Source organism: Equus quagga, chromosome 18, assembly GCF_021613505.1.
Source record: "Equus quagga isolate Etosha38 chromosome 18, UCLA_HA_Equagga_1.0, whole genome shotgun sequence".
Taxonomy (NCBI): domain Eukaryota; kingdom Metazoa; phylum Chordata; class Mammalia; order Perissodactyla; family Equidae; genus Equus; species Equus quagga.
In genome coordinates, this window is record NC_060284.1 from 18,108,310 (window position 1) to 18,133,624 (window position 25,315).

The following is a 25,315-nucleotide window of genomic DNA, read 5'->3' on the forward strand; positions in this document are numbered from 1 at the left end:
ACAAATGCTCATAAATGATGCAAAATCCAGTGATAGAATTCCAATTCTGGTCTTACGAATTCCCATCTGGTCGTCGCAGTGCATCTGTTTATTAGGAGTTATCCCCTGAATGTGAATGATTTCAGTCCTAAGTCGCTGCACCTGTTGCCGAGAGGTATTTATTCCAATCGCTAGCCTAAAGCACAGAGAGTTATTGCTTGACATTTTATAGCTTGGGGGAAAAAAACGCCTGTCTTTTCAAAATCATTTGTTCAGAGTGGAGAAAATGGAGCCAAACAGTTCATTTTACTCTAAGCAATGCTATTTGGCAGTACTCACATTTGCACAGCACAAAGCTGCAATATTGATTTTTTGCTCACAGGACCTCCCACAAGTTTTTTCTTCAATTGTCAGGGTGGCAAGATGGATTGGATTACACTTTGCTTGTTGGATGCTTATTTTTTTTGCTTTGTTGAAATAGAAATAGATTGAAAATACAGCTTAGAATAAATATCATAGTAATAGTGTGATTAAAAGGCTTTAATTTGGGAATTTCTTTATGTTGATTATGTTGACTGAGTGATTTAGTTGAATACTTGACCATCAGGCACACCATTTCCTTTCCTGCCCTTCTCCTAAGATGGAAGCGCCCAGTATACCCTAACTATGTCCTCCACAACAGGGGTCCCCAAACCTGCTGCTAATTGTCATTATCATTTGGAGAGTCATTAACGTAACATTTAAGAACATGAACCTGGGAGCTGAATTACTGGGTTTCAAACCTTGATTTCATTCCTACTGGATGTGTGATCGTGGAAAATGTAATTTTTCTGCACCTCGGTTTCCTCCTGTGTAAAATGATGTTAATAATAATAATACCTACCTCATACGGTTGTTGTGAGGATTTATAGTCAGTAAATATTTGTAAAGTCCGTAGAGGGACTTCCGGTGATGATCGGTAAAGAGGGTGGCAAATCCTCTTCCCTCAAAACAAGTATAAAACTGAACAAAATTGTCAACAACCACCATTTTAGGGCTCTGGAAATTAAGTAAAGCTAGATGAGAAATTGGGAAGCATTTATTTATGAAAAGCTGGTAGAACTTCTGGTATGAACAGTGGACATTTAAAGCCGTCTAGACTAGGGCTGCTTTTACCCCCCATCACCCCTCCTTAGCCGTGTCATTGTGGCAATTTCATTAGGGCAAGCTGGCCTTAAAAACCAGTGACTTTGCTGCCAGGGGGAGTTGCTTGATTTGGAGTGGAGGGTGGGAACCCACTCCCAGCAGTGTTGTCAGTAAAAGTAGTAAACACTGTAGGAAACAGATGGGGAAAACCAGCCTGAGGTTGTGGTCCTTGGCGGGCACACTGGAGAACCAGGCTGAAACATAGCCGGGAAATCTTGGAAAAGAAAGAACCAGAAGTTCTCTATGCATGCTTGACTAACTGGGAAGCTACACACATCTGCAGAGGAGACGTGAGAGGACTTGACAGAAAGTAAATAACCAAGGCTGACTTAAAAACAGCCTGAACCTTGAACACCCTCCCTAACACACACTCAGATCAATCAGCAGAGGGTGTAGACCTTATTACAGGTTCAAGGATTTTGTGCAACGTCTCTGGCCAGTCATTGGCTGCTCGCTAAGCTATGCAGAGATGGGGTGATCCCTAGGAAGCTAGGCTAGAAAATAAAAATATGAATTAAAATAACAACAACAACAGTCACAATGAGCAGAGACGTTCCAGCTGCACACCTTGGGGAGACAGATTCTGCAGATTAAATCCAGTCAAGATGCAAAAAAGAAGATCTCACACAGCAGTAATTCTCAGGGGACAGAAATGTGAATCTAGAGTCGCTAACAGCATATTATTTAAAATATCTACTTTTCAACAACAACAAAAAATTTACAAAATATACAGAGAAACAGGGCAGTTGACCCATGTACTCAGGAGAAAAAGCATTTAGTAGAAACTGCCTGTCTAATGTGGGCCCAGATGTTAGATTTAGCAGATAAACATTTCAAAGTGGCTATTATGAATATGTTCAAAGACTAAGTCTTAAACTATCTTAGAGAATTAAGAGGAAATATGATGACAATGACTTAACAAATATGTAATCTCAATAGATAGATAAAAGTTAATTTAAAAAGGCCTTGGAGAAATTCTTGGCACATCTTAGTTACTATATCAGCGTGGTGCAAATAAATTAATGTTTTCCTCCCCAAGAACAGATATCTCAGCTTCGTCTGAACCCAGAGATTGTGATTAAGTAGGTCTAGATTAGCGCTTGAAGATCTGTCTTCTTGAAGGTGCTTACCAGCATTTTTAAATGCTGCACGACACTGATGCAAAGCCATGTTGGCAAGTGATTTTTTTAAAAAAAAGATATCCTCAAAAATAATCCAATTTAAACAGCTAAGAATTATTTCATGTACAAAGCTAAAAAGAGCGATTAATAGTGGCTATACTTGTGGTGGTTTGTATATATTGTATATATTAATGAGTATAGTAACTCATTAATGTGATGTAAATAAAGGGGTAAATAAATGTTTTTACGAATAGGTTTTTTGTTCTGTCCTTTTATAAGATACACTTAGTGGAAATATTGAATTTCTAAAATTAATATTAATTGCAGTAGTTTTGTTTAAGAGTTTCCAAACTTCCTTTGAAGTATCATTCTCGATGGAAAAGGTTGAACTCATACCCCCTGAAGTTTTCAAGGAAATAGTGTGAAGGGGCTAAAGAAGGCACAGTAATTTACATCTTTCTCAAAAATTTATGTAAATTTTTCTTTTGGTTCCATCGTTGACCCCTGTTCATTTTCCCCCTCCCACTAAGTCTTTGATTAGAATAGTTAATCCGGGGAGATGTCTGCTTGTGATTTGTGGGACCCCTGCTCAGTTCATCACATGTACTTTTGAGAATTATCTTGAGGGCACCATGTCATCTGCATGTTGTGCCACAGCACATCCATGTTAACATCCTCATATATGTTTATATTTTAAAGAAATAGAGCAAGTAATTGATTCATTATTGATCACTTGAAAGTGTTAGAATAGCATGCGTACCTGATTAAAATGGCTTGCCTATTTAGAATCATAGATTGGTGAAGTTTGACATGACTTTAAAATGACTTTAATTCTTCAGAAAAAGAAATGAAAACTCAGAAAAGTAAAATGACCCAAGTTCCTAAGGCTGACCCAGCCACCCATACTTAGTGTTCGGTGTTCTCCATATGTATATAGTTGAGCAGTTGTCAGTTTTGCTCTCTTTATGGCACACATCCCTACATTTCCACAAGTACAATTTTTGTTATTGTCCATATGTTTTGTGAACCTTTCCAATAATTGTTTCCTGTCTAATTTACTAGCATTCTTTGGTGAATTTCAGATTGTATGAAAACTTATAAAATAAATGCTGTTGTATTATCAACAAGATGGCTTGAGAAGTCACAGGGCCGGCAAAAGAGCCTGGGAACCCTGCCCGGGTTACAGTCTAACTCCTTGTAATCCTTGAGACCCAGAATTACCCATTATTTGATGCCTTAGTTTCATTCTCTGTAAAAGTTGTATCGTAATAATAACTACTCCATTATTTTTTTGTTGTTGATGATATTGGTGATAAAAGAAGGTGATCCATGTAAAGCATTTAACACAGTGCCAGAACATAATAATTGCTGTGTAAATGTTAGCTATCATAATAGCACCTTTCATTTCTCTCTTCATGTTTGTTTTTTTATGGCTATATATATTTCAGGTTGGAAACACAGGGTTTAAACAAAGGAAAGTTTATAAACATGTAGCTCGTTTGTCTTTGTGAGAAACACTAATGAACCTCAGTAGTACCTAGAAAATAATAAATTGACAGAACTTAAACATTCTTTTTTGAGGACAGCACATAGTTTTCATTGACTATAAGTAGTTTATCTTTTTTTAATGCTTACTACTTTTATTTTCACTACCAAAGGAAATACATATTACAGAGGAAAACACATTGCAATTTATATTGTTTTAAACAAATGCTAGTGTTCAATTTAGTGATTTGGTTCAACAACATTTATTGGAATTATGTATCATATACCAGTCTAGGCACTAGAATTATAAGAACTCTATCATCACAGTCTAGCAGGGAAGATATATATTAAAAATGAATATGCCCAGTACCATGTAATAATAATAGGCACTTTAGTAGATATTATAAGTTCAATGGAAACAGAGGCGAGAGAGCAAGTAGGAAAGAGAACACTTACGGTTTAGAACAATGGACGTAGCAGTAAATAAAGCAATATTCGCTGTAAGAACTCATTCTGTTCCATGCAGTGAAAGCATAACTACCATGATCCCTTTCTCCAGGAGAGTCTACATTGGAAATCTACTAAACTATTAAAGTGTGCTCATCTTTTTGTTTCCTTTTCCTTACTTTACTTTCTTGGATGACTATGACTAAGGTTTTAAAAATCCTCTTTCTGAATTACCAAAACAGCAAGACACTCAACTGTGCAGCTTACCAAATATCTTTCAAAAGCAGAGGAGAATTCACTTAGAATAACTAATCCTGCAGACTATCAACAGCAACAAAAATTAAAGGACTCAATTTAAAAACCACGGTGCTTCAAGTCAATTCTATATTTTTGACAAATAGTACAAATTGTGAATTATGGCTCCAAGCCAGTTTTCTAATAACGTGTTCTAATATTCGTAATATCCTCTAATAATGTGATTTATTCTCTTTTATTAAGGAATTATAGTTGCAAATCATCTCTGCCTTTAAAATATGCTGTGCTCCAAAATCTTATTTGATGTCCCTTGTTTGAATTTCCGCTCAGCTTTTGCCCCAGAAATGGGTCAACTTCTGAAGTGCTAAGAAACAATTTCAATTAAAACAAATACAATAATACTAGTTTAACCTGAATTATTTGTATGGGCAATACAGTATCAGGAAATGGAAGAAAGCAGTAGTATATGTAAAATTTATTTATGAATGTGTGGAAGTTTATAAGTGAACTTTTTGAAAGCTTGGTCTGTTTACTGTTTGCCTTGACATTGCCCAGCTCCATTTCAGTGTTCCTTCTTCATTGATGCACCTCTCTACATACTTTTAGTAATGTCTTAAGACCATAAACCTTCTTAGTGAAAACCTACTAAGGTTAGGACTTGCCACAATCACCTGAAGATTTCTTTGCTCCAAATTGTGTCCTTTTCTTCTCTCTTAATTCCCATTACACCTTTAGTTTTCTCACTTGAACTGAGAGTTCAACCAAATTTGAGAATTGCTGGTTTTCTAAATCATGCCAATGTAGAATCCAATAACTCTTTTGAAAGACTATTTGGATCTTAGAAAGAAGATGCTTGTTTATCCAGGTGACTTTTTAGTTCATTGAGTTAGTGAGCAGCCCTGTACAATAAAGTTCAAGAGAAGAGTTTTGGCATTAGATTGACCTGGACACAACCCAGCTCTTCAACTTGGAAGTTTGTATCTTGGAACAATTTACTTCTGAATGTCAGTTTTTTCTATTAAAAAGGATATAAGCAATAATTCATGTGAGGCAGAGTGGTTAAAAGGATAGAGGTAAGACAAAGTACTGAAATTATTGCTAGTCTTTTATAACAGGAATGTGATAGATGGCAACAGGTTAGAGAACTGATCCAAATCTGAGGCAGTGGAGGAGAAGTTTTTGGTGTGCAGCTAACCCACAGGTAGCACACCACCCAGCGAAGATGTGCTTCTCCCACCCACAGTTCTTCGTGGCTGTTCTTGGCTTTCTCTCTTTTTACCTTCGTTCTATGCTCTGCTGCTGCGTTATGGGACCCCTAGTTGAAAACTATGGGTAAAACTTATAATTCTAATCTTCTGTTCCATTCAGGAATCTTTTTCACAGCCCTCATGAACAGTGGTTATCTATACTCTTGTTTATTGCTTCGTACATAAATTGGTATAGCACTTCTAACTAAGCATTTTTATGTACATTATCTCATTTTAGAGTCACGCAGGTAGGAAAAGTAACATCACGGGTGTTTCGGCTCCATTTTGTAGATGACAAAACTGAATCTTAGTGAAATTTTGCCCTTTCTGGGTGTTTCATTGTGTCGAATTGGATTGGAGTAGTGCTGGCTCCTTTCAATGCCCATCTGCTGAATCCTTTCATTTGTTTCAGTTTTAAATAAAGTGTCTACAAATGGAAATAAGTTATGGTCCCCTAAGCATGTTACCGTCATAGTATCTAAGTTATTTCAGGGGAGAACTGCTAAGACAAAAGTATTTTTAAGATAAGACTACTAACTGCAATTAATATGTCTACATTAAATGAGAAGGAAAGGCCAAAAGTCTAGCAGAAAGTAGAGCAGAGCTTTTATTCCTTTGCATAAGTGAAAATTGTTCCTTGATTAGTTGATGCATTCTGTAGTTGTGAAATTTGTCACTATTTATAAATCCATTGGTTAAATTTATCATTTTTCTTTGGATTTACTCACAAAGAGCCAGTTAGTTTCTGATTGTGACTAGATTGTATAGACAATATTTTGTTAGAGTAATTTTAAATTGTCTTGTAAGGATGAATAGTCCAGCTAAAGATATATTTTTAAAAATCTATTAAGGAATTCTTGACACATAGTTAAGAACCAAGGAATTATTTAATAAATGTATGAATTGAATGACTTAAAAATATACTTTCTATAACATCCCTTGAATATAGACATGAACCGTATTACTTGAAGATGCATTATTAGAATAATAATACTTCATAAATGAGTTAATTTTAATTTTCTCTCTCTTTTTTTTAAGGTTTCAGCAGAGCAGCTTTACCATTTGGGTTAGTTAGACGAGAATTATCCTGTGAAGGTTATTCTATAGATCTTCGATGTCCAGGCAGTGATGTCATCATGATTGAGAGTGCTAACTATGGTCGGACAGATGACAAGATTTGTGATGCTGACCCATTTCAGATGGAAAATACAGACTGCTACCTCCCAGATGCCTTCAAAATTATGACTCAAAGGTAAATATTCTTGTGTTAATGTCCCATGTTAGCTACTACATCCGAATTGGTAAAATTATTATAATAATTTCTAAGTGGATGAGTATAGTCCATATCTCAGTCTATTTACTAGACTGAGTTAGGATTTTACCTATGAATGCTGATTTCTGCTTTGTAAGTTTTGAACAACATTTAAATCTCTGTATCATTTTTGTATAGATTGACATAGCAGAAGGAATATGTAATACATATCTTAAATTTTTATATATCATAAAATAGAATAATATTTCAAATGTAGTCTTTTTTTTTGAGGGTTTCAAAATTTTGAAGTATTTTTGTAGTATTAAGAATGTTTAAGTATCTGGGTCTTTGGCAATAATTGCTCTTTAATTTTTTAATTAATAAACATTTTTTACAGCAAAAATGAGCAGAAAGTAGAGAGTTATCATACCTCCATCCCCCCCACACACACAACCTCCCCAACTATGGACGTGCTGCACCACAATGGTACATTTGTTACAATAGATAAATCCACGTTAACACAGCATCACCCTAAGTCCATAGTTTACATTAGGGTTCACTCTTGGTGTTCTGCATTCTGTGGGTTTTGACAAATTTGTGATATGTATACACCATTGTGGTATCTTAGAAGATAGTTTGACTGCCGTAAAAATCCTCTCTACTCCCCTCTTCATTCCTCCCTCTGTCCTAACCCCTTGGAACCAGTGATCTTTTTATTGTCTTCATGGTTTTGCCTTTTCTAGAATGTCATATAGTTGGACTAATGTAGTATGTAGCCTTTTCAGATTGGGCTTCTTTCACTTAGTAATATGCATTTAAGTTTTCTCCATGTCTTTTCATAGCTTAATAGATCATTTCTTTTTGGCGTTAAATAATATTCCATAGTCTGGATGTATCACAGTTTATGTATCCATTCACCTACTGAAGGATATCTTGATTGCTTCCAAGTTTTGGCCGTTATGAATAAAGCTGCTATAAACATCTGTTCAGGTTTTTATGTGGACATAAATTTTCAGTTCATTTGGGTAAATGCCAAGGAGTGTGATTGCTGGATCATATGCTAAGAGTGTGTTTAGTTTTGTAAGAAACTTACAAACTGTCTTCCAAAGTGACTGTATCATTTTGCATTCCCACCAGCAATGAATGAGAGTTCCTGGTGCTCCACACACTTATCAGCATTTGCTGTTGTCAGTGTTTAGATTTTTGCCTTTCTAATGGTTGTGTAGTGAGTGGTATCTCATTGTTGTTTTAATTTGATTTCCCAGCTACATATTATGTTGAACATCTTTTAATATGCTTACTTGACATCTGTATATCTTCGTTGATGGCGTGTCTGTTTAGATCTTTTGCTCATTTTTTAGTTGGGTTGTTTGTCTTCTTAATGTTTAGTTTTAAGAGTTCTTTATGTATTTTGGATAACACTCCTATGTAGGGTATATCTTTTGCAAACATTTTCTCCCAGTCTGTGGCTTGTCTTCTCCTTCTCTTGATCTTTAGCTTTAAAAAAAAAACAAACAAAATAAAAACAATGAATTCAAGTTAAGAAAGCATATGGCATTTGCTCTCTCTCTCTCTCTCTCTCTCTCTGTAAGGTAACAGACCATTTGGTTAATTTTGTATTTTGAAAATGATGTGTTGGAAAGTGTGTTATAAACTTGAAAATATATAAATAATACCTCTTAACTGAACAATTGCCTTTCTGCATATAGACAGAATACAAAAAACTGCTGATAACTTGTATCGCCTTTCCTTTGTGTTAACACAGTACACCTAACTGACTCTTGGCATCTTTTTTTCTAAATTTTGGTACTCTTGACATCTTAATTAGAATTTTCTTATATATAAGATATTAAAATCGTAGTTAGTTTTGCTTGAACTAGTTCAGTAATACCAGCAATCCCTGTTAGACTCTCTGAAGGAACACTTAAGTATCATGGAGTTTGTTATAACATTATTGCTTTTATATTTTGTTTACTAGGAAAATCCCTCATCTTTCTATTTAAAGCCTTCACCCTCTCCTCCTGCCTCTTTTCCTCCTCTGAACACAATATTCTGTCTAGCTTTCTAGCTTATGTACTATTCTACCTTGAAATAGAATAGCAGACTTTCTAGACTGGTGTCTGGTCAGTGTAGGTGCAATGAAAACGTCGAAAGGTGATTAAAAGGCAATGAAGGAAAAAATAGAATTATTTTTAAAAAATCCATGATATAAGAGTTTGGGTACAAGTTGCTGTAAAATCTCTAATTTCACAGAGAATATGTATTAGCATTATTTTTATTGACAGGACATTATAGTAAGTATTTTTTTTTTAATGTTGATACTGACTAAGATATTTTTAAGAAACCAGAGAACATATACATTACTTTGGAAGATTTCCCTCAAAATGTTTTTATTTTTAGTTCTTAAAGAGTAGTTACTAAAAATTTAGGGCAAAATCTCATTTGTGTAAATGGCGCTTGATACAGGGTTTTTTAATTTAAAATAAAAGTCCTATATGGACTATGTAGGGTTTGAAATCTGGCCTGTGAAACAAACCACAAAACATAACTTACCTTCTTTGGAAGAATGGATTCTGTGCTCCAGTAAAACTATGATAGAACATTTCCACATAGTATTTCAAAATTTGGGGACTGCCTGTTCTGGGAGGTAATAAAGGCAGCCACTAATAATCGACCATTTATCCATTCTTTACATGTTGATCTAACTTGTTCGCTGGTAGTGACATGAATGAGCATCGAGAAGTAGGCCAGAGACAAATAGGAAGTAAGGAATTATTATGTACAATCTCCTGGTTTTACTAGACTGACAAGCGAAAAGCAGTGGGAGTTGGTACAAAGAGAGAGTCTGGAAGAGCTGGCCTTGAGGAATTGTACATTGTAGGTAACTTATCTTTGTTTGTGGGGTTATACATTTAAATACACAGTTGAATATCTAGCAAAATACATAAGTCTTATCAGACTTGTACGTATAAATATAAGTACATATTACAAGAAATGTATAAGATAAGATACTAAGTTGTTTTCATGTTTCATTATGTTATAAAAGCAGGGCTGTGTTTTTGATAATAAAAGGAACTAGAGTCTTGGGGTATCTAAATTCTGTGAAAGCACACAGTGGTTCTCTGTACCCTTGTTATCAAAATCTCCAAACAGTTTATGGTGTATTACCGCACATAAGGGGTTAATTCCAAAACTGGCTGTAGAAATCCCATTTTTAAATTGGTGTATTGTACTGATGGTTTATAATTACATAATCAGCAACAATGACAATTTAAACATGAACATTTTATTGACAAGGAAGATAATGGACAAGGAAGATAATGTTAAGATGACTTAAAAATGAGTTTCATATTGGTAGCTTGTAACTTGCATTCTACATACATCAGACTATAAACGTTTAAGGAAGTCTGCCCTATTTGACTTATATAGTTTCACATAACAAAAAATAGGTAGACAGTATTTTTGTATCTGAATTATTACTGAATAATTATTGAGCATGCAGAGTACCTGTCTCTTTTTTATTTTAATTTAAAAATACTCTTTAAGTATTTACAAATAAAGTAAGAATTATTGTCACCAGACTCCTAATAATTTGGCAAATTTTTCCATTTATAATTATCAAAAAATGTGATATTTAGCAATGTAGAAGAAAAGAGAAAGTTTTTTCTTGAATATAGAAAATTTCCCTTTGGAAAGCTCAAATAAGAGTAATGGAATTTTTCTATTAAATGTGGAAGTTCCCCTTTTCTACATATAATGATAGAGATAGGTGCAGAAATTTCAGTACAATTAAAATATGTTTGTATTATAATTCATTGCTTTTTCACCCCCTCTCTGACTTTGATCACTTCCACATTTGAGAGTCAAGTAAATAAATACCCTAGTAGCTCTGACCATGGTGGTGGTAAAAGGATTAATAGTTGTTATTCATTGTCCATTTTCTATTTCCTGCTCATTTAAAAGTGTGAAACCAAGGCTGTATTATAACAATAGTACACTTGTCTTGTAAATACACCAAATGGCTCATCCCAAAAAGTGAGAAATGAAATTCTTCCCTAAAATGATATGTTTTTTAATATTATATAAAATAATCACTGTTAGAGATAGTTTTTTTTAGCGCTCTTTGAAGGTAATTGTAGTGGAGTAACTTAAAAAATATGAAACGGTTGTAACACTTTAAATTCATTAAAGCAAAAAGAAAAACAAGACCCTACTACTACTTTGAGGTGTTTGATGAATACGTAAATTAGAATTTTGCTGACGGTGTTGGTTCTTTGCAGCACTTGGGTGCAATCTAGTTAATGTATTATAGTGATGTGCCAAATTGTACCTGAGATCCTCTCCCAGTCTTGTTTATAATTGTCCCTTTGTTTGAGGAAGGATGAGAACCTGCCCTTTCTAATCCAGGTAGTTTCCTGCCTTAGATTATGCTTTATAATATGTCCTTAAGGTTTTAGCGTTTGGTCTAGAGATCTGAAAGTAAATATTCACTGTTTTTCTTTTCAGTATTAAATGTGAGGTTAGTGTACATGGTTAGGTTCAGTTTTACAGTCTTTACTCACAGTGTCAGATATCTATCACTGTACCCCTGTCAATACAAACAGGTTCTAGAAGTACTGTGTACTCCTCCTGAGACTATACTAAGAATACATGCCTCAGTTTTCCCCTGTATTAGGAAGGGTATATTTTGTGTAATTGATTCAGAGATAGGCTGGGGGATTTTTTGTATTAAAATTGGCCAAGGAAAGTAAAGTAGTGCCCTAGACTTAGAGAACGACCCTGGCTCCTTTAAAGCTTTTACCCCAACTTTTAAGCCCACATATAGAGAGCAGCTGGCTAAAACATCATAGCATAACTACATTAGGTTTCTTACTACATACAATTCAGTGTATTTTTGGTTGTTATACTACCCATGTAAGCTCCTTTAGATTTATTTGGGATTAGGGTAGCATATTTATAAATTGTTCAGCAATCAGTTGTTTATACAGGTTTGGCACTCGCAAGAGTGGCAAAAGAACATACGGAGGAAGCATACAGAAGCATATAGTCGATAGTTGCAGGTGAATAGATGATATTACCCACCGAGGTGATTAGTTTGAGCATGCGAAAGCTCTATAGAACACACCTGCGTTTAGGGGCAGAGGTAAAGTTGCTATCAAGGAAACCAGAAGAGGCACTGGAGATAATGTCTCATAAGCCAGTAGTAAAGTATAAAAGACAGACTTTTTTTTTTTGCTTTATTTTTATTTATTTATTTATTTATTTTTGAGGACGATTAGCCCTGACCTAACCTCTACTGCCAATCCTCCTCTTTTTGCTGAGGAAGACTGGCCCTGCGCTAACATCTGTGCCCCATCTTCCTCCACTTTATATGTGGGATGCCTGCCACAGCATGGCTTGCCAAGTGGTGCCACCATGTCCGCACCCGGGATCCAAACCAGTGGACCCTGGGCCGCCGAAGCAGAACGTGCACACTTAACCACTAAGCCACTGGGCTGGCCCCAAGACAGATTTTTTTTTTCCCCTTTTTTGATGTTGAAGATCTTTATTCTGTTTAGACAGCTCAAATAAAAGAGCATGTTAGGATTTTCAAGATAGGGTTTCAGGATAGAAATCAAGAAAATAGCATTCAGCCTTGCATAGACCAGAAGAATTAGGTAGTACCCTAGTCACGTGGAACCAGACAGTGACTAAATTACCTGATCTAGATTTATAAAGTAGGGGTGCAGTTATGGGATTTTTCTCTTAGGGAGCAAAAAAATCCAGCTTCTAGAACTTGCATATAATTTAATTAAATTAAGCTAAGTAAGTGTCAAAGTTTATTTCACAGCTTAGATCTTTTCCAGAAAGGTTGGGATGATGGAAGTAAGCTCACGTATGTAGGAAACAGGTTAATCTATTCCCATCCTATACTCCATTCCATAACTTTTCTAGCCTTGAATTTCTTTTTCTAAACCTATCAATGTCCCAACCTGTTATCGCCAAGTACAGTAATTACATTTTATTTAACAGTGCTAACCCAGCAGCAACTCATATGGTGACAATTGCTTGTGTGCATGAGGATTTTAAGAAATGTGTTATTGTATATGTATGTGCATTACTTTTTCTGTTCCATGGTTCTTTACGTTACAGTAGCTGCAGATTGAGACTGGAAAATTTAGTGCATCCTCCCAGCATGCAGTTAGAAGTAAGGCTACATGGAAAGGACCATGCGTGCCTTGGTCTGGAATAAGCAGAAAGATCTTTCCCTTGGCCTTTCCACCTCTCATTTTTGCTACCAGTCAAGGCACATAACTGGGGAGCCTTGGGGGTAGGGGCGGGGTGTAGGGGGGGTGACGACAACATAGGCCATTGCTTCTATTTTAAGAGAGTTATTGAATAACAGATTGTTAGAGCTGCTGGGGAACTTGGGACTCATTGTGTTCTAACTTCCTTCATTACATCGGGGAATCAACTGTCATTGCAGTCCGTGTGCTTTGTCCACACTGCGGCATGGATATTCTTCTCACTTATTTTTAAAATATCCTTTGGGACGAGTGGCAACATGGTATCCTTCTTTTTACTTAGCAGTGCGAACCTTTAGAAAGGTTCAATTATTTGCCACAGGGGCTGAAACTTCAAAGCATCTATACCTAGAACCTCATACCTTAGTGGCATGAAAATTTATTCTTGAGCAATAATTAATAATTATTCTTAAATAATTCTGTTATCTAGGTTTTTAAAATATATTTCTGTTATTTTGAAATATACTAATAGATGCTAGGCGTGTGTAAAATATTTAAAGAAAGATACTTAATCACACATGCACAAAACCTTCCTATGAGAACTGATGAATATTGGAAGCTTCTCAGAATTTGACCAAGAAAATCCATTAAAATGCAATCACAGTTCTGCCAGCGTTCTCTGGCAGACTTCATGATTATAGATTTCAGTGTGGATATACTCTCCTTGACGTACAACCCTCTCAACTTTGATATTGATCATTCGGTCTTCATAAAGAAGCTTTGTATCCAAGTCAGAGCTCTATGAAACAGTTTTTTATTTAATTGTTTCCTGATCTCTCTTTATAGGTGACAGTAAACTTCAAACCTATCTTTCTAGGAAGTTCACATCCATTCCTTGTTAATGGCAGTGTTTTAGAGGGAAAAAATTAGCCCAATCTGCCTTTTCACCTAACTGGATGTTTCCTAATATTTTGGGGTTGGTACGTTTTCCTTTTGCATTATTCTGGATACTGACTGCTCAGGGATGCTTCTCTTTTGTGTAGTTTGTTTATTCAGTGTCCCTATTCCTTCTCATAGGACCTAAGCCTACGATTTCTGAAAAAACTGCATTCTTAGCTTTATGCTGTTTATCTATCCCCAGTGCTTTTCTCTACCTGTGGTGTCAGATTTATCAACCATTTGTCCATCAAGATGAAATGCATCTGGGGAAAAATAAATAACTCAGGTGCCGCTAACTCATCATCTCTGTGCCACGTACTTAGGTTATTTTCTGCTAGGTGATGAGTTTCCACTGATTTTTCTCACTCTCACCTGAGTTGTTCTAAGACAACTGGAACTATAAGCACCTCTCTTTGGCCAAGGATTGGGAGGTGACTAGTATAGACTCTTGCACCTTAGTACAGTAATAAATAACCATTAAAACTCTAATTGGTATATCTAATTGGACACATACTTTGCATGTCACTTAGTGATGGGCATTTAAACCATAGCACTCATTATAGGAAGGGAAGACTGTTGGCAGTAATAAACATGAAACATATTAAACATTCACATTTAGTGTACAAGAAAGGCTAATCAATTATAAAATGGCTTAGAAGACAAGTAATCTCAATATCCCTTATCACCTGCTTTTCAGATGTAGGAGAAAGAAACAATGGCACATCAAAGGTTCTACCCTACAGGATGCTGTTTCTCCTTTTAAAATGAAAATTAGTAAAACAAGTTTACTAGATAATGCAGACTGGAAGTACAAGTGTGAATTGCGGGGTTTCACTGGTACCTCTGGTTAACAAATATAATGCCTTTTATATTATGTCCATTGATCGGGGAAGCCAGGACCGTTTTCCCTAAGGACACTACGTTATGATCGTCCGTATTTCTTAAGGATTGTTTAGTGAAATCAGGAGGCTTGAATAAAAGTTTGAATTAGATTTTATTTTTGGACAGCTACTGGTCAGATGAGGGAAAGGGAAGTTAAAGTTTTGAAAAGCAAAGGCATATCTCATTTCAAGTCTGGTGATTTTTCTTCAGTTTTTATTTTTAGCAGTTGTCTTTATTTTTGAAATCACAGTGGAGAGGTGAAGAAATAAAAGCAAATGAGAACATTCATTTGACATACAAATTTCAATATTATCGTAATAATCTTTTCATAGTGCTTTTCAGCCTTAGATATTGTTTATTCCAGCTTTCTCATTTGAAAGATGAATGTTACGAATGAGATGCCAATGGTATTTCAATATTAGGTATATTGTCATATACCTTGCAGTTTTTTACTCACTTAGAACATTCTCTGCTATGCACTAAAATATTGATTTCTTTGTAGAGAGTAAATTTAAACGAATTAATTATGTTAATTAACAGAAACTAAATCTAATTCAGTGTTATATTACTAAAATGTATCAGACAATCAAGTGATAACTAAATGAAGGCACACCAGCTCTGCTTATGTAAGACGAGTTTCAAATGCTCATTTGAGTACTTTGTTTTGTACCTAAGTATGATTTCTTTGTAGTGTGCATCTGCTTTCTCATGTCATATTACTAGTGTCAGTGTATAAAAATGGCTTACAAGCATCCTTTAAAAAAGTTTATAATTTGAACAAATAAAAATAGGTGTTTAATTCCAGTTGTAGAGAATAGAAATGAAATTTTATTTTAGAGTTTCAAATCAAGATATAGTCACTATTTTTCCTTTGGATTTGGCTTTTTCTTCTGTTTTTTTCCCCCTCACCAAAAACTCATAGCCAAATGCTACTGAAATGTAATATAATGCATATTTTCTACCAATATAAAAAATGAAGAACAAATTAGGAATTGTAACTTCTCTTAATAATTTGAAATGATTTTGCATATGCAGTACAACTTTATATTGGCATGTTTATTACCAGGAAATGAAAACACGTATTCACAGAAGCTTTAGAATGATTTCACTGTCTGAAAATAAGCTATTTATTATTTAATAAATTGTATTATGTAATAAATAATAACAAAATATAATTTTGAGTAAAGTTGAGACATTTCCATTTTAATTATCCTTTTTATTTTATTGAGATTTCTAAGTAAGTAAAAAAAATTCCTATTTGTTATTTGGTAGAGAAAATATCGTTACTTGTTGGTTTACTCCTTATGCTTATTTTATTTTCTTACGAGCCATTTAGGAGCTCTACTTTGCCACATCAAAAGCAGGATAAGAATTGTGAGTCAGGATCATTCATAATATAGTCTATTGACTAACTTTATTAAGTGACGAGAGAAGAAGATTTGGTATTAAATTATTTAAAAACAGCTTAAACTGTCATTGATTATGGCTCTATTAATTTTTCCATATATCACGTAATGAAAGGGCACACCTAGACCATATTAGCAACAATAGCAATAACAAGAAAACACCAGTATCGATACTCTACTTCGTATATTACCTAAGGAAAATTATTATGGTTTTCAGGTTTCTGTTAGCATCTTAGCTGTCATGCAGATCTTAAAGACCTCCTCTTTTTACTTTTCTGTGTATTTTCTTTAAATATCTTATAGCAGTTTAGTTAGTTTTTAGTGCTGTTTGCTATTCTACAGTTAGATTTAGAGCTAACATCTCTCAGATGTTTCTAGGAAAAACTTGGTTTTGAAGAAATACAAAGAAGTGAGCGATTCTGTAATCCTAATATTTGTTTATTTCCCATCAATCAGTCAAGTGTATTGTGTAACTAATACATGTGGCAGTTCTCCAAGTATTTTTTCACATGTCATATGCAACCAATAAAGACATGGATTTAGAACTTGCCTCAACACACTCGCGTGGCCTTGAAGAGAATGTCTGCAATGAGAGTCACTCTGTATGAGTTGTCTTGAAGTTGTAGCAGTGGTCTTTCTGTTGGTTTTTTCAGACCACAGATCTGTCATTGTCATGGAACTCCTCTGTAATTTGTGAAAATACTCTGTTCCTGAAGGTGGATTTACCATGATGCTAACGAAGCTTCACCATCGGAGCCTTTACTTGCCCAGGCCTCTTCCAGAGCACTGTTAGGACCCCCAGCTCCGTGCTCACAGGGTCTTGTGTCTTTGTAAAATTTGCTGAAGTGTGATGTTTAAAAATGTTCTGAGGTTTTGGTTTCATTCTGTGACTTCTTCTCTGTTACACTTCCCCTCCTTTATGGTCGCTTAGGAGTAGCCAAGGGCATTTTGGGATTCTGTTAAGTGGAGTTTCAGGTGGTGATAAATTCACTTTGGGGTCAGTGGGGTATTTTTATGTGGTTCACAGACACTCGCGTACAGTTTAGTTATTGCTAGCTATTCTGCTGAAGAAATGGCCTCAGAAATACTTGTATTACTCATTATCCTGCCTTACTGATTGTGACATAAATCTCCAAGGCCAGATGTCATATTACAATTTGAATATGTCCTATGGCACTTGAAGTATGTGGCAAGTGGAAGAGAAATAATGTTAGAAATGTATGGAGCCAGAAGCTAGTCTGTGAGAAATTCTTTCATTATTAAGTGTGTAAAATAGTAAGCGTGGGATTTGGTTCTCATAGATAACTGTCAAAACAGAAGTTCTCTCCTGTGTGTTCTTGGTGGACTACCTATATAGAGAACACATCCAGTGTAGTATTTACAATTACGAATGCACCATACTGTTACCCTCTTTAAATGAATGTCATATAAAATAGAATTTATCGGAATACCTGTGTTTGTGGGGCACAGGCTATAGCAGTTCAACAAACATGAGCACCTATGACACTGTAGGTGCATGCTTTATGTGACCCAACCATCAATAGAAAAAATTTTCATCAGCTGTTTTAGAGGAAAAGCAAAATTATAGAAAGTGACATGAAATTGTTATATGAAGAGACAGTCTTAAGATAAGTGGTGATAAAATTGTTAAGGAAAGTATTATAAAGGAACGCCAGGCGGTTAATTTATTACAATGTTATTTCAGTTTTCTGGGTTTTGTTGCTTGTGATACTTGTTGGCTTTAAAAGATGTGTAGTGATTTCTTTTTTTTCATGAGTAACTACTTTGGTACCTGATTTTCTACTTGTAATTTTTCTATTTTTTTCCTTAAAGTGGTAGCCTTAAATTTTACAAGCTTTAGACCTCACAAAACTAAAGTCCACTCTTAGCCATTTTTATTTATAATGTGATGGTTTCGAGAAATTGGCAGTGCTCCCCTGAACATTCATAGGCTGATGTGTGCTTTTCAGGACATGTCATTGTATCTTTTGGATTTTATTTCATTGTGTGTCCTTTGCATTCTAAAGATTTAGGATTTGGGAGAAGAAAGAGTGAATTAAAAATTTCACAAATCAATTTATTAAGGGGTATTAAGTAAGTATATAAGATAACAAAAAATTCCTTTTCACAGTTTATGTTAAATAAATGCTTGGTTTAAAACATTCCTATTATGATGTAACTAAACTCAAGGCGTTCTAATCTAAATGAGGTTTAAACACATTTCTTTGGCCTTTGCTTGTGCACATTCCTCCGGCTCTCTCCATTCCTAATTTTTGGAAGTTTCCTTCATCCTCTCCCCACTCCTATTACAGCCTTCATGTGGAGAAAAATATTATTTTTAAGTTACTTTTCTTTAGTTAATGATTTCCGTGGGTTTCTGTAAGATCTGTAATCAAAAGATCCTTTAGTAAATCAAAGCTTTTTTTTCTTATTATTGCTCTGGAAACTTGCCAAAACAATACAGCCAGAGGAGGCAAGAGAATGTATGATGATTTTTCTAGGGCTTTTTACAATTTGGTAATTTTTTTCCATACATTGAATTATCTTGTGACCCAGTCCTAAGACGTTTATATTGTTAATTCGTAGAATTCTGTGTATATAATTTAAAAGAATGTTTATAAGTCACTTTGGAAATCTAATTGTGAGTTATGTGAATAAGACTATACCTTTAAAAATGTACATGGACAGGTATGTTATCTATAGAGAGATAGATAATGGTCATTACAAATATATTATCTGATGAGTTGATTTAGGCCCTTTATATGTACATTGCCATTTATTTCAACCTTTCACGAGTAGACCTTTATTAAGCTGTGATGATTACTGAATATGAAATGTAACCAAGATTATTTTTTATTCAAATATAATTTAAATATTCATCAAAGAGAAGTTATGCTTGAGACTGACAGAGACTATTAACATCAAAAAATATAATTAACTGCATTGGGTATCATGAAGCAGAGTTAGCCAAATAGCCGAGAGGTCTAATTGCTCTAGAGTTTGAGAAGCAATGGTTTTATTTTATGCCGGAGCTGTGGAATTAATAGTAATGCAGTTTCCTATGTGGGCCAATTAAAAGCTGCCTGTTAAGGTTCATTGCTCTATAGGAAACCCATTGAATATCGCTTAGTAAACAGGATTGACATGTCAGTGTGTACAAGAAGATAAAATACAATAAAAATCATGAAAAGAAGAGCTAGTATTAAAAGAACTGGTTTTGAAAACAGTTCCTTAGCCCCTTTACAGTTCCAGTGTTGCAGTGGATGTCGTTGGATGCCCTCCAGATCCCCCGGCAGGATCAGACACTCTTTCCCCCAGCTGCCAAGGGAGTTGCCTGCTGGTGGGCTCACCCGTGTGGCTGCCCAGGAACTGCCGGGGGGCTGAAGGCATCTTAAACCCTTCTGCCCCAGGCAGCCCTCACTGAATGCCACAGTAAAAAGGTTTGGCCTCCTCATCCTTTGCTTCATTTTGAAACATCTCTGGAGGGCTCTCCCATCTCCAGAACTCCCTTCCTGAGGCATTTGCTGGGCCTTTGTTGCCACTGTGTTGCACTCCTCGCTCTCCCCAGCCCTGCGTCCCTCCTGGCTTCACCCCTAGTTCCAAGAGCACTGTAAGCCTCTCACAGATCTCTGCCTAAAGTTCCAGTCCCCATGTTTCCCAGCCGAAGGTAGGCGCTAATATTAAATATAAAAACAAGTCCTGTCTGGTATTGGTTACAGACATTAGAGGAATCTGGCAATTAAAAACAAAGTGTTAAAGCAAAAAAAAGAATCGACCAATTCAGATCTGAAAATGGCATTTTACATTTGAAAGTTTATCTTTGTCGTGTGGTCTTTTTTCTTTAATAAAGGTAGTATTCTGACCTTTGTGATGCTATTACACTTTTTAGCTGAATACAAAATGAAAGCACTCCTGATTGAACCCAAAAGATTTTGCTTTGCCCAGGCTGTAGATTCAAAAGTGGGCAGGCGTTCTAATGGCATTTTGACATTAATGAGGTTGCTGAAATGGAAAAGTTGAAGGGTCAACGATAAGAGCAGTAGTAAGATCTTCTACTGTTTCTTTCTCTTATTAGTGACATATCAAATATATTTAATAAATTGACCATGATTCCTAACATAAAGTATGGAATGTTATGTGTGAGTGTACTACTTTAAGTATTAGAATACTTTTTGCAAATAACCATAATTCTAAAACTCTCTAGCTATAAAATATGCAACTTCGGATGTGTGTAATTAAGATGTTGTATTTAGCTGTAACTTTCATACGACATAAAAATCTTAAAATAGCTTAATAGATTTTAATGTGTATAATATAAGAAGACATACATTGTGTCTTTAATCTGCAGTGATAACGAGGTTTTCCTAGTCATTTATTATTTAATATGCTTACCCCGTTTATATCTGTGGCCTCAGCGTGCGTGTTAGCTTTCAGAAGAGTGATCCTGCTGCTTCACAGCACACAGCCCTGTCCTCTCAAGCCTGTACATGGTGTTAGCCGTATTTAAAGCTCTTGAGTCTAGCATTTTATAGGTCACGATGAACTGAGCCTTTCAGACAAGTTACTGCTATGGAGCTCATTCAGGCTCGGAGTATAATATGGAATGGAAGCCTTCTGCCTTCATTGTAGTTTTTAAAAACTAATACAAACCTTGTAAATCAGAAAAGTTTTAATTTGGTGTATATCCTATGGTTATGGAACTATGCGTGACTTCTGAAAATTGTATCTTTATCTTTCATTCATTGATTTGTGCTACGAAATAATTACTAAGTTATCTGATGTACAAGCTACTGTGCCAAATGTTGTAAAGGTATTTATGAACAACTGGTGAGAATATATATTTTCAAGTCTACAGACTGATGTTTATGGAGTTAATAAATTTTAGAATCAGGCACATCATTAATGTAGCGCATGTGGTTCAGAGATTCTCAAAACAGGTACTAATACCTCAAAGATATTGTAATCTGGTGAAGAAGATGAGATATGTACAGAAATAACTATGATCCCACATCTCTCCAATAGCACAATAAACCTCTGAAAACTGATGGGAAGGGAAAGTGATGAGTAATGGCCTGGGGTGGGAACGTGTGCTCTCTGCTGAGGGAATACTGAGTAGACCTATGAAGGGAGTTCTTCAACTTCTCTCCTTACCTTTCCAAGCTTTCTGTACCACGCAGTGTCACCTCAACTTTCTTCTTCCTTTTGGGCACTGTGAATTCTCTTGTGCCTAAGCTAAGGGGGAAAGGATCTTTCAAAGGTTGTCTTCTTCATATTACTCAAAATTATGGAATAGTTCTATAAAATAGTATATTTAAAAAAATTTTTAACTCTGTGATGTTGATATGGAAAATAACACTAGAGTTTTAGACCCTTCATATTAACTCTGAAACAATGAGTTCAGTCTTTGTGTAATTTCATATCCATTTGTTCATTTTCTTCTGCATAGATATTGTTTGCATATGGTGTATCTAGGGTATTACCATGCTGTCAAAATTGTAGGTATTTCTACACCTAGGATATAGCATCAGATAATGTCTTACATCACTGTTTCTAGTACCAGAATCACAGGTGGGTAGAAGATTATCATTTCCTTCCATCTTTCCTTCTTTCATTCCTTTCTTTCTTGCTTCCTCGCTTCCTCCTTCCCTCCCTCCCTTCTGTCTTCCTGCCTTCCTTCCTCCCTATCCATGTATCTATGTAGCTATCATCTGTCTGTCTGTTTTTAGGTAATTTCTTGCCTTTGTGACTGAGATGCAGCAAGCGGACACTTCCCTTGATCTGTGCTTTTAAAAAAAAAGAGCACTTTGGGTAATAAGCTGTAGACTGAATGCTTATGCGTAGGTGTTCAGTTATCGAGAATGCCATCAGCAATGCCTTGTTGCTTTCTTATCAGCTACTTCCTGCTGTCAGCTTGGCACTTATTTCAATAGAAAAGGATTTGCATCAAATGTAATGCCTTATTATATACAGCTAACATGGGGTTTTTAATTGTGCAAACACATGAGACTCCTGCAGTGATAGTCAATTTGATAAAAGGATTAGATTATGAATATTTTGTCATGATTAAAGATTAGTTCTGATTTATCAGAAATAAGCCAGTGAAATTTGCCATGTATATATCAGTCAGGTGAGACTCCATTAATTTTGAGAGTGTATGAACCACCAAGTAGCCACCTCTCTATAAGTCTCTGATGAATTTGATTATTTATATTCAGATTATGGGCATTAGGATTGTTTTTAGCCTTCCACACCTGCTCTACTGCTAAGAATATGCCAAGAGTCAGTGGTTTCAGCTTTTTGCCTTTATTGTTTTTCATCTCGTCTTACAGAATAGATAGGTAAATATCTATACAAAATTCTACAGTTTTTCTTAAGGAAATGACAGCTAGTATGTATCAACAGGACATTTTGAGTTGTTCCTTCGAATAAAACCCCCCCATAAAATACAGAAGAGTAAGAATTCCAGTTCAGAAAGTATGTATTGAGTATTTTTTGCCATAAACAGGGCTAGGCATTCTAGTGGATTTCCAGAAAGCCTAACAACACCTAGCTGGAGAGATAAGAGTAGGCCTAGAAACAGCTCAAAACATCGTGTGAATCTGATACAGTAAAGAGCCCAGCATTCGTTGGGGTGTTTGGAAAAGAATATAAACAGAAACGTAAGATTTTAGAGCTTAATTCTAAACATGGCAGATACTTGGTGAGAAAATATAGAAGAGATGCCACATAGCAGAATATGGTTAATTGCCAAATTAATTATATAGACAGTTACTGCCGTAGGGGAAGGAGAGAAAGATCACTCAGGTTTGAGTAATCAGGGAAGAATTTAATACCTTTGGCCCACGTAGTTTATGAGTTGGTTTTCTCCATCCCCCTCCTTAGCTGATGCTTCCTGCAGAGGGTCCCCCTCCCTCACGTCCTGGTACATAACACCGAGATGCCGGGTGCTCCTCCTAGGCTTGTGCGGAGGGCACCACTATGAGTTGGAAAACAGCACTTCCTCAGACTGGTAGCCTAGTGTCCTAACCTCTGATAATGTTCTATCCCAGAGACTTAAGGTCCTTCAGATGGGTCTTCGTGTTAAGGAAGAAATAGCTTAAGAAGCGTATGTAGACAGTAATTTCTGTGAGAATTAAGTTCTGATGCTGCATTCTACATTAGAAAGAACAACATAAGAAAATATAGGTAATGGTTTTTATGGGGCACAAGGTTAAAATTTAGAAACAGCTTCATGACTTTCAGAATAATTGCATAGTACTTTGTTTTCAGAATGAGAATTTTCACTTTGTTGACCCTTTGGAGAAATATTAATTCTACGCATTTCTCTGTCCTCTGACATTAATTTGTTAACTCAATTGGTATTATTAAGATATTGCTCACTCATATTTTTGCATCCCCTTTTACACAATATGTCACATATTTTACTATCAGAATATTTTATGTTACATGAGGAACATAAATTCCTTTGAAATAAAAGTAATAAGAAAAGTGTATTACCTGAAAAGTAAGTTTGATGACGAGATAATAGTACAAAAATTGTGAAAAATTTTAGTAGCAAAAGAATTCACCTTGGGTAAAGAGCAGCAGTGCTTTCTTGCCTCTTGATGGAAAAAAAGGCACTTGCAGAATGTAGTTATTTTAATAAAAAGTGAAAAAATTTTCCTGAATTGATTAAATACTTTAACAAAAACGTAGTACTTTGTCTTAAATTTTGCATAGATGGAAAATTTTAAAAAGCCACACTACCAAAAGTCTTCTGATTTTATTTCTATGCTTTCAGTTTGATTTGTACAGGAATTTCTGTGGACATTTATTTCTGTGCTGTAATCACAGTGAGGTCTGTAAAAGAGGACGTTATATTAGCTTTCAATTAGATTAGAAATTAGTTTCTTTTATGTGCATAGATTTTTTAATACTAACTAAATGACACCCCATCAAACATCTTGGGAGGCAGAAAAAATATTTATGGCATAGTTTTTTTGTTTATTAAAACCATATCCAAACCTAGGGAGTAATCTTTAAGGTGAATTTAACATAGCAACAACAAAAATCTAGTTCACTCAATTTTGCCCTCCAAAACTCCTTTTAGTTGCAGGTTCTTTTGCATTATTTCAAACTCTAATCCTCAGAGCGGGTAATTAACGGACCAGAAAAGCCATTTGTGGAAAAGAAGAGCCATAAGGGTGAAAATATTTCTTCACAGAATGATCTTTAAGAAGTAAATAATTACAAAAGGAAACGGGTTGGGATGACCAATCTAAATCTGAGGATAATTGGAAGGAATAGAATATGAAAATCGAAATGCTTGGCATGTACAACAATTCTCATATCATAGCAAGACTAATTAAATATTTAGAAACCAAAAATCCCCTCACAATTTGAAGAAAAATAACCCACAACAAAAGGGTCTGTAACTTTGCAGATAATTAGCAAGGGTTATAGGAAGGAAAAACATCACAGATTGGCTCCGAGGCTCTGCAAGGTCATGTCTTATTACACTGTGTCTTTTATATGGTCTGGTAACAAGTTTCTTGCTAATTTAATCTAACTAGGGCATCCCATAGCGATTTCCCATTTCCCTTGTTAAAAATGTGATCGTTTCTGCAAGTGCAAACTGTAGTCGGTTAACATTTTTATAAATAATTGCTCCTAATTGATACAGGTCATAATAATTTTTTGAATTATTAAAAGGGGAGGTCTTAAATTTGGTCACAGAAGTGATATTTTTAAAATATTTCAAAATTTTATAGTTTTTATCTCCACTTAAATTTTCTTGTTCCTTTCATTAAGTAGTTAGACCTGATGACCCTGTGAATGAAATTTAGTCTCAGTGGCATGCTTTGTAAATAAATACTTCTTATTTTGCTAATAAAAGCAAGTACATTTATGTTGA

General features: G+C 35.3%; 1 protein-coding gene across 13 annotated transcripts in view; it reads left to right on the plus strand.

Annotated features, from left to right (window-relative positions):
* Window positions 1–25,315, plus strand: part of ADGRL2 (adhesion G protein-coupled receptor L2) — a 269,920-nt gene that overhangs the window by 178,147 nt on the left and 66,458 nt on the right. For all 13 annotated transcript variants that reach the window (XM_046645165.1, XM_046645169.1, XM_046645156.1 and 10 more), the window contains one exon: window positions 6,758–6,971. In XM_046645165.1, the coding sequence (XP_046501121.1) occupies window positions 6,758–6,971 (214 nt within the window). The remainder of the gene's footprint in view (window positions 1–6,757; window positions 6,972–25,315) is intronic.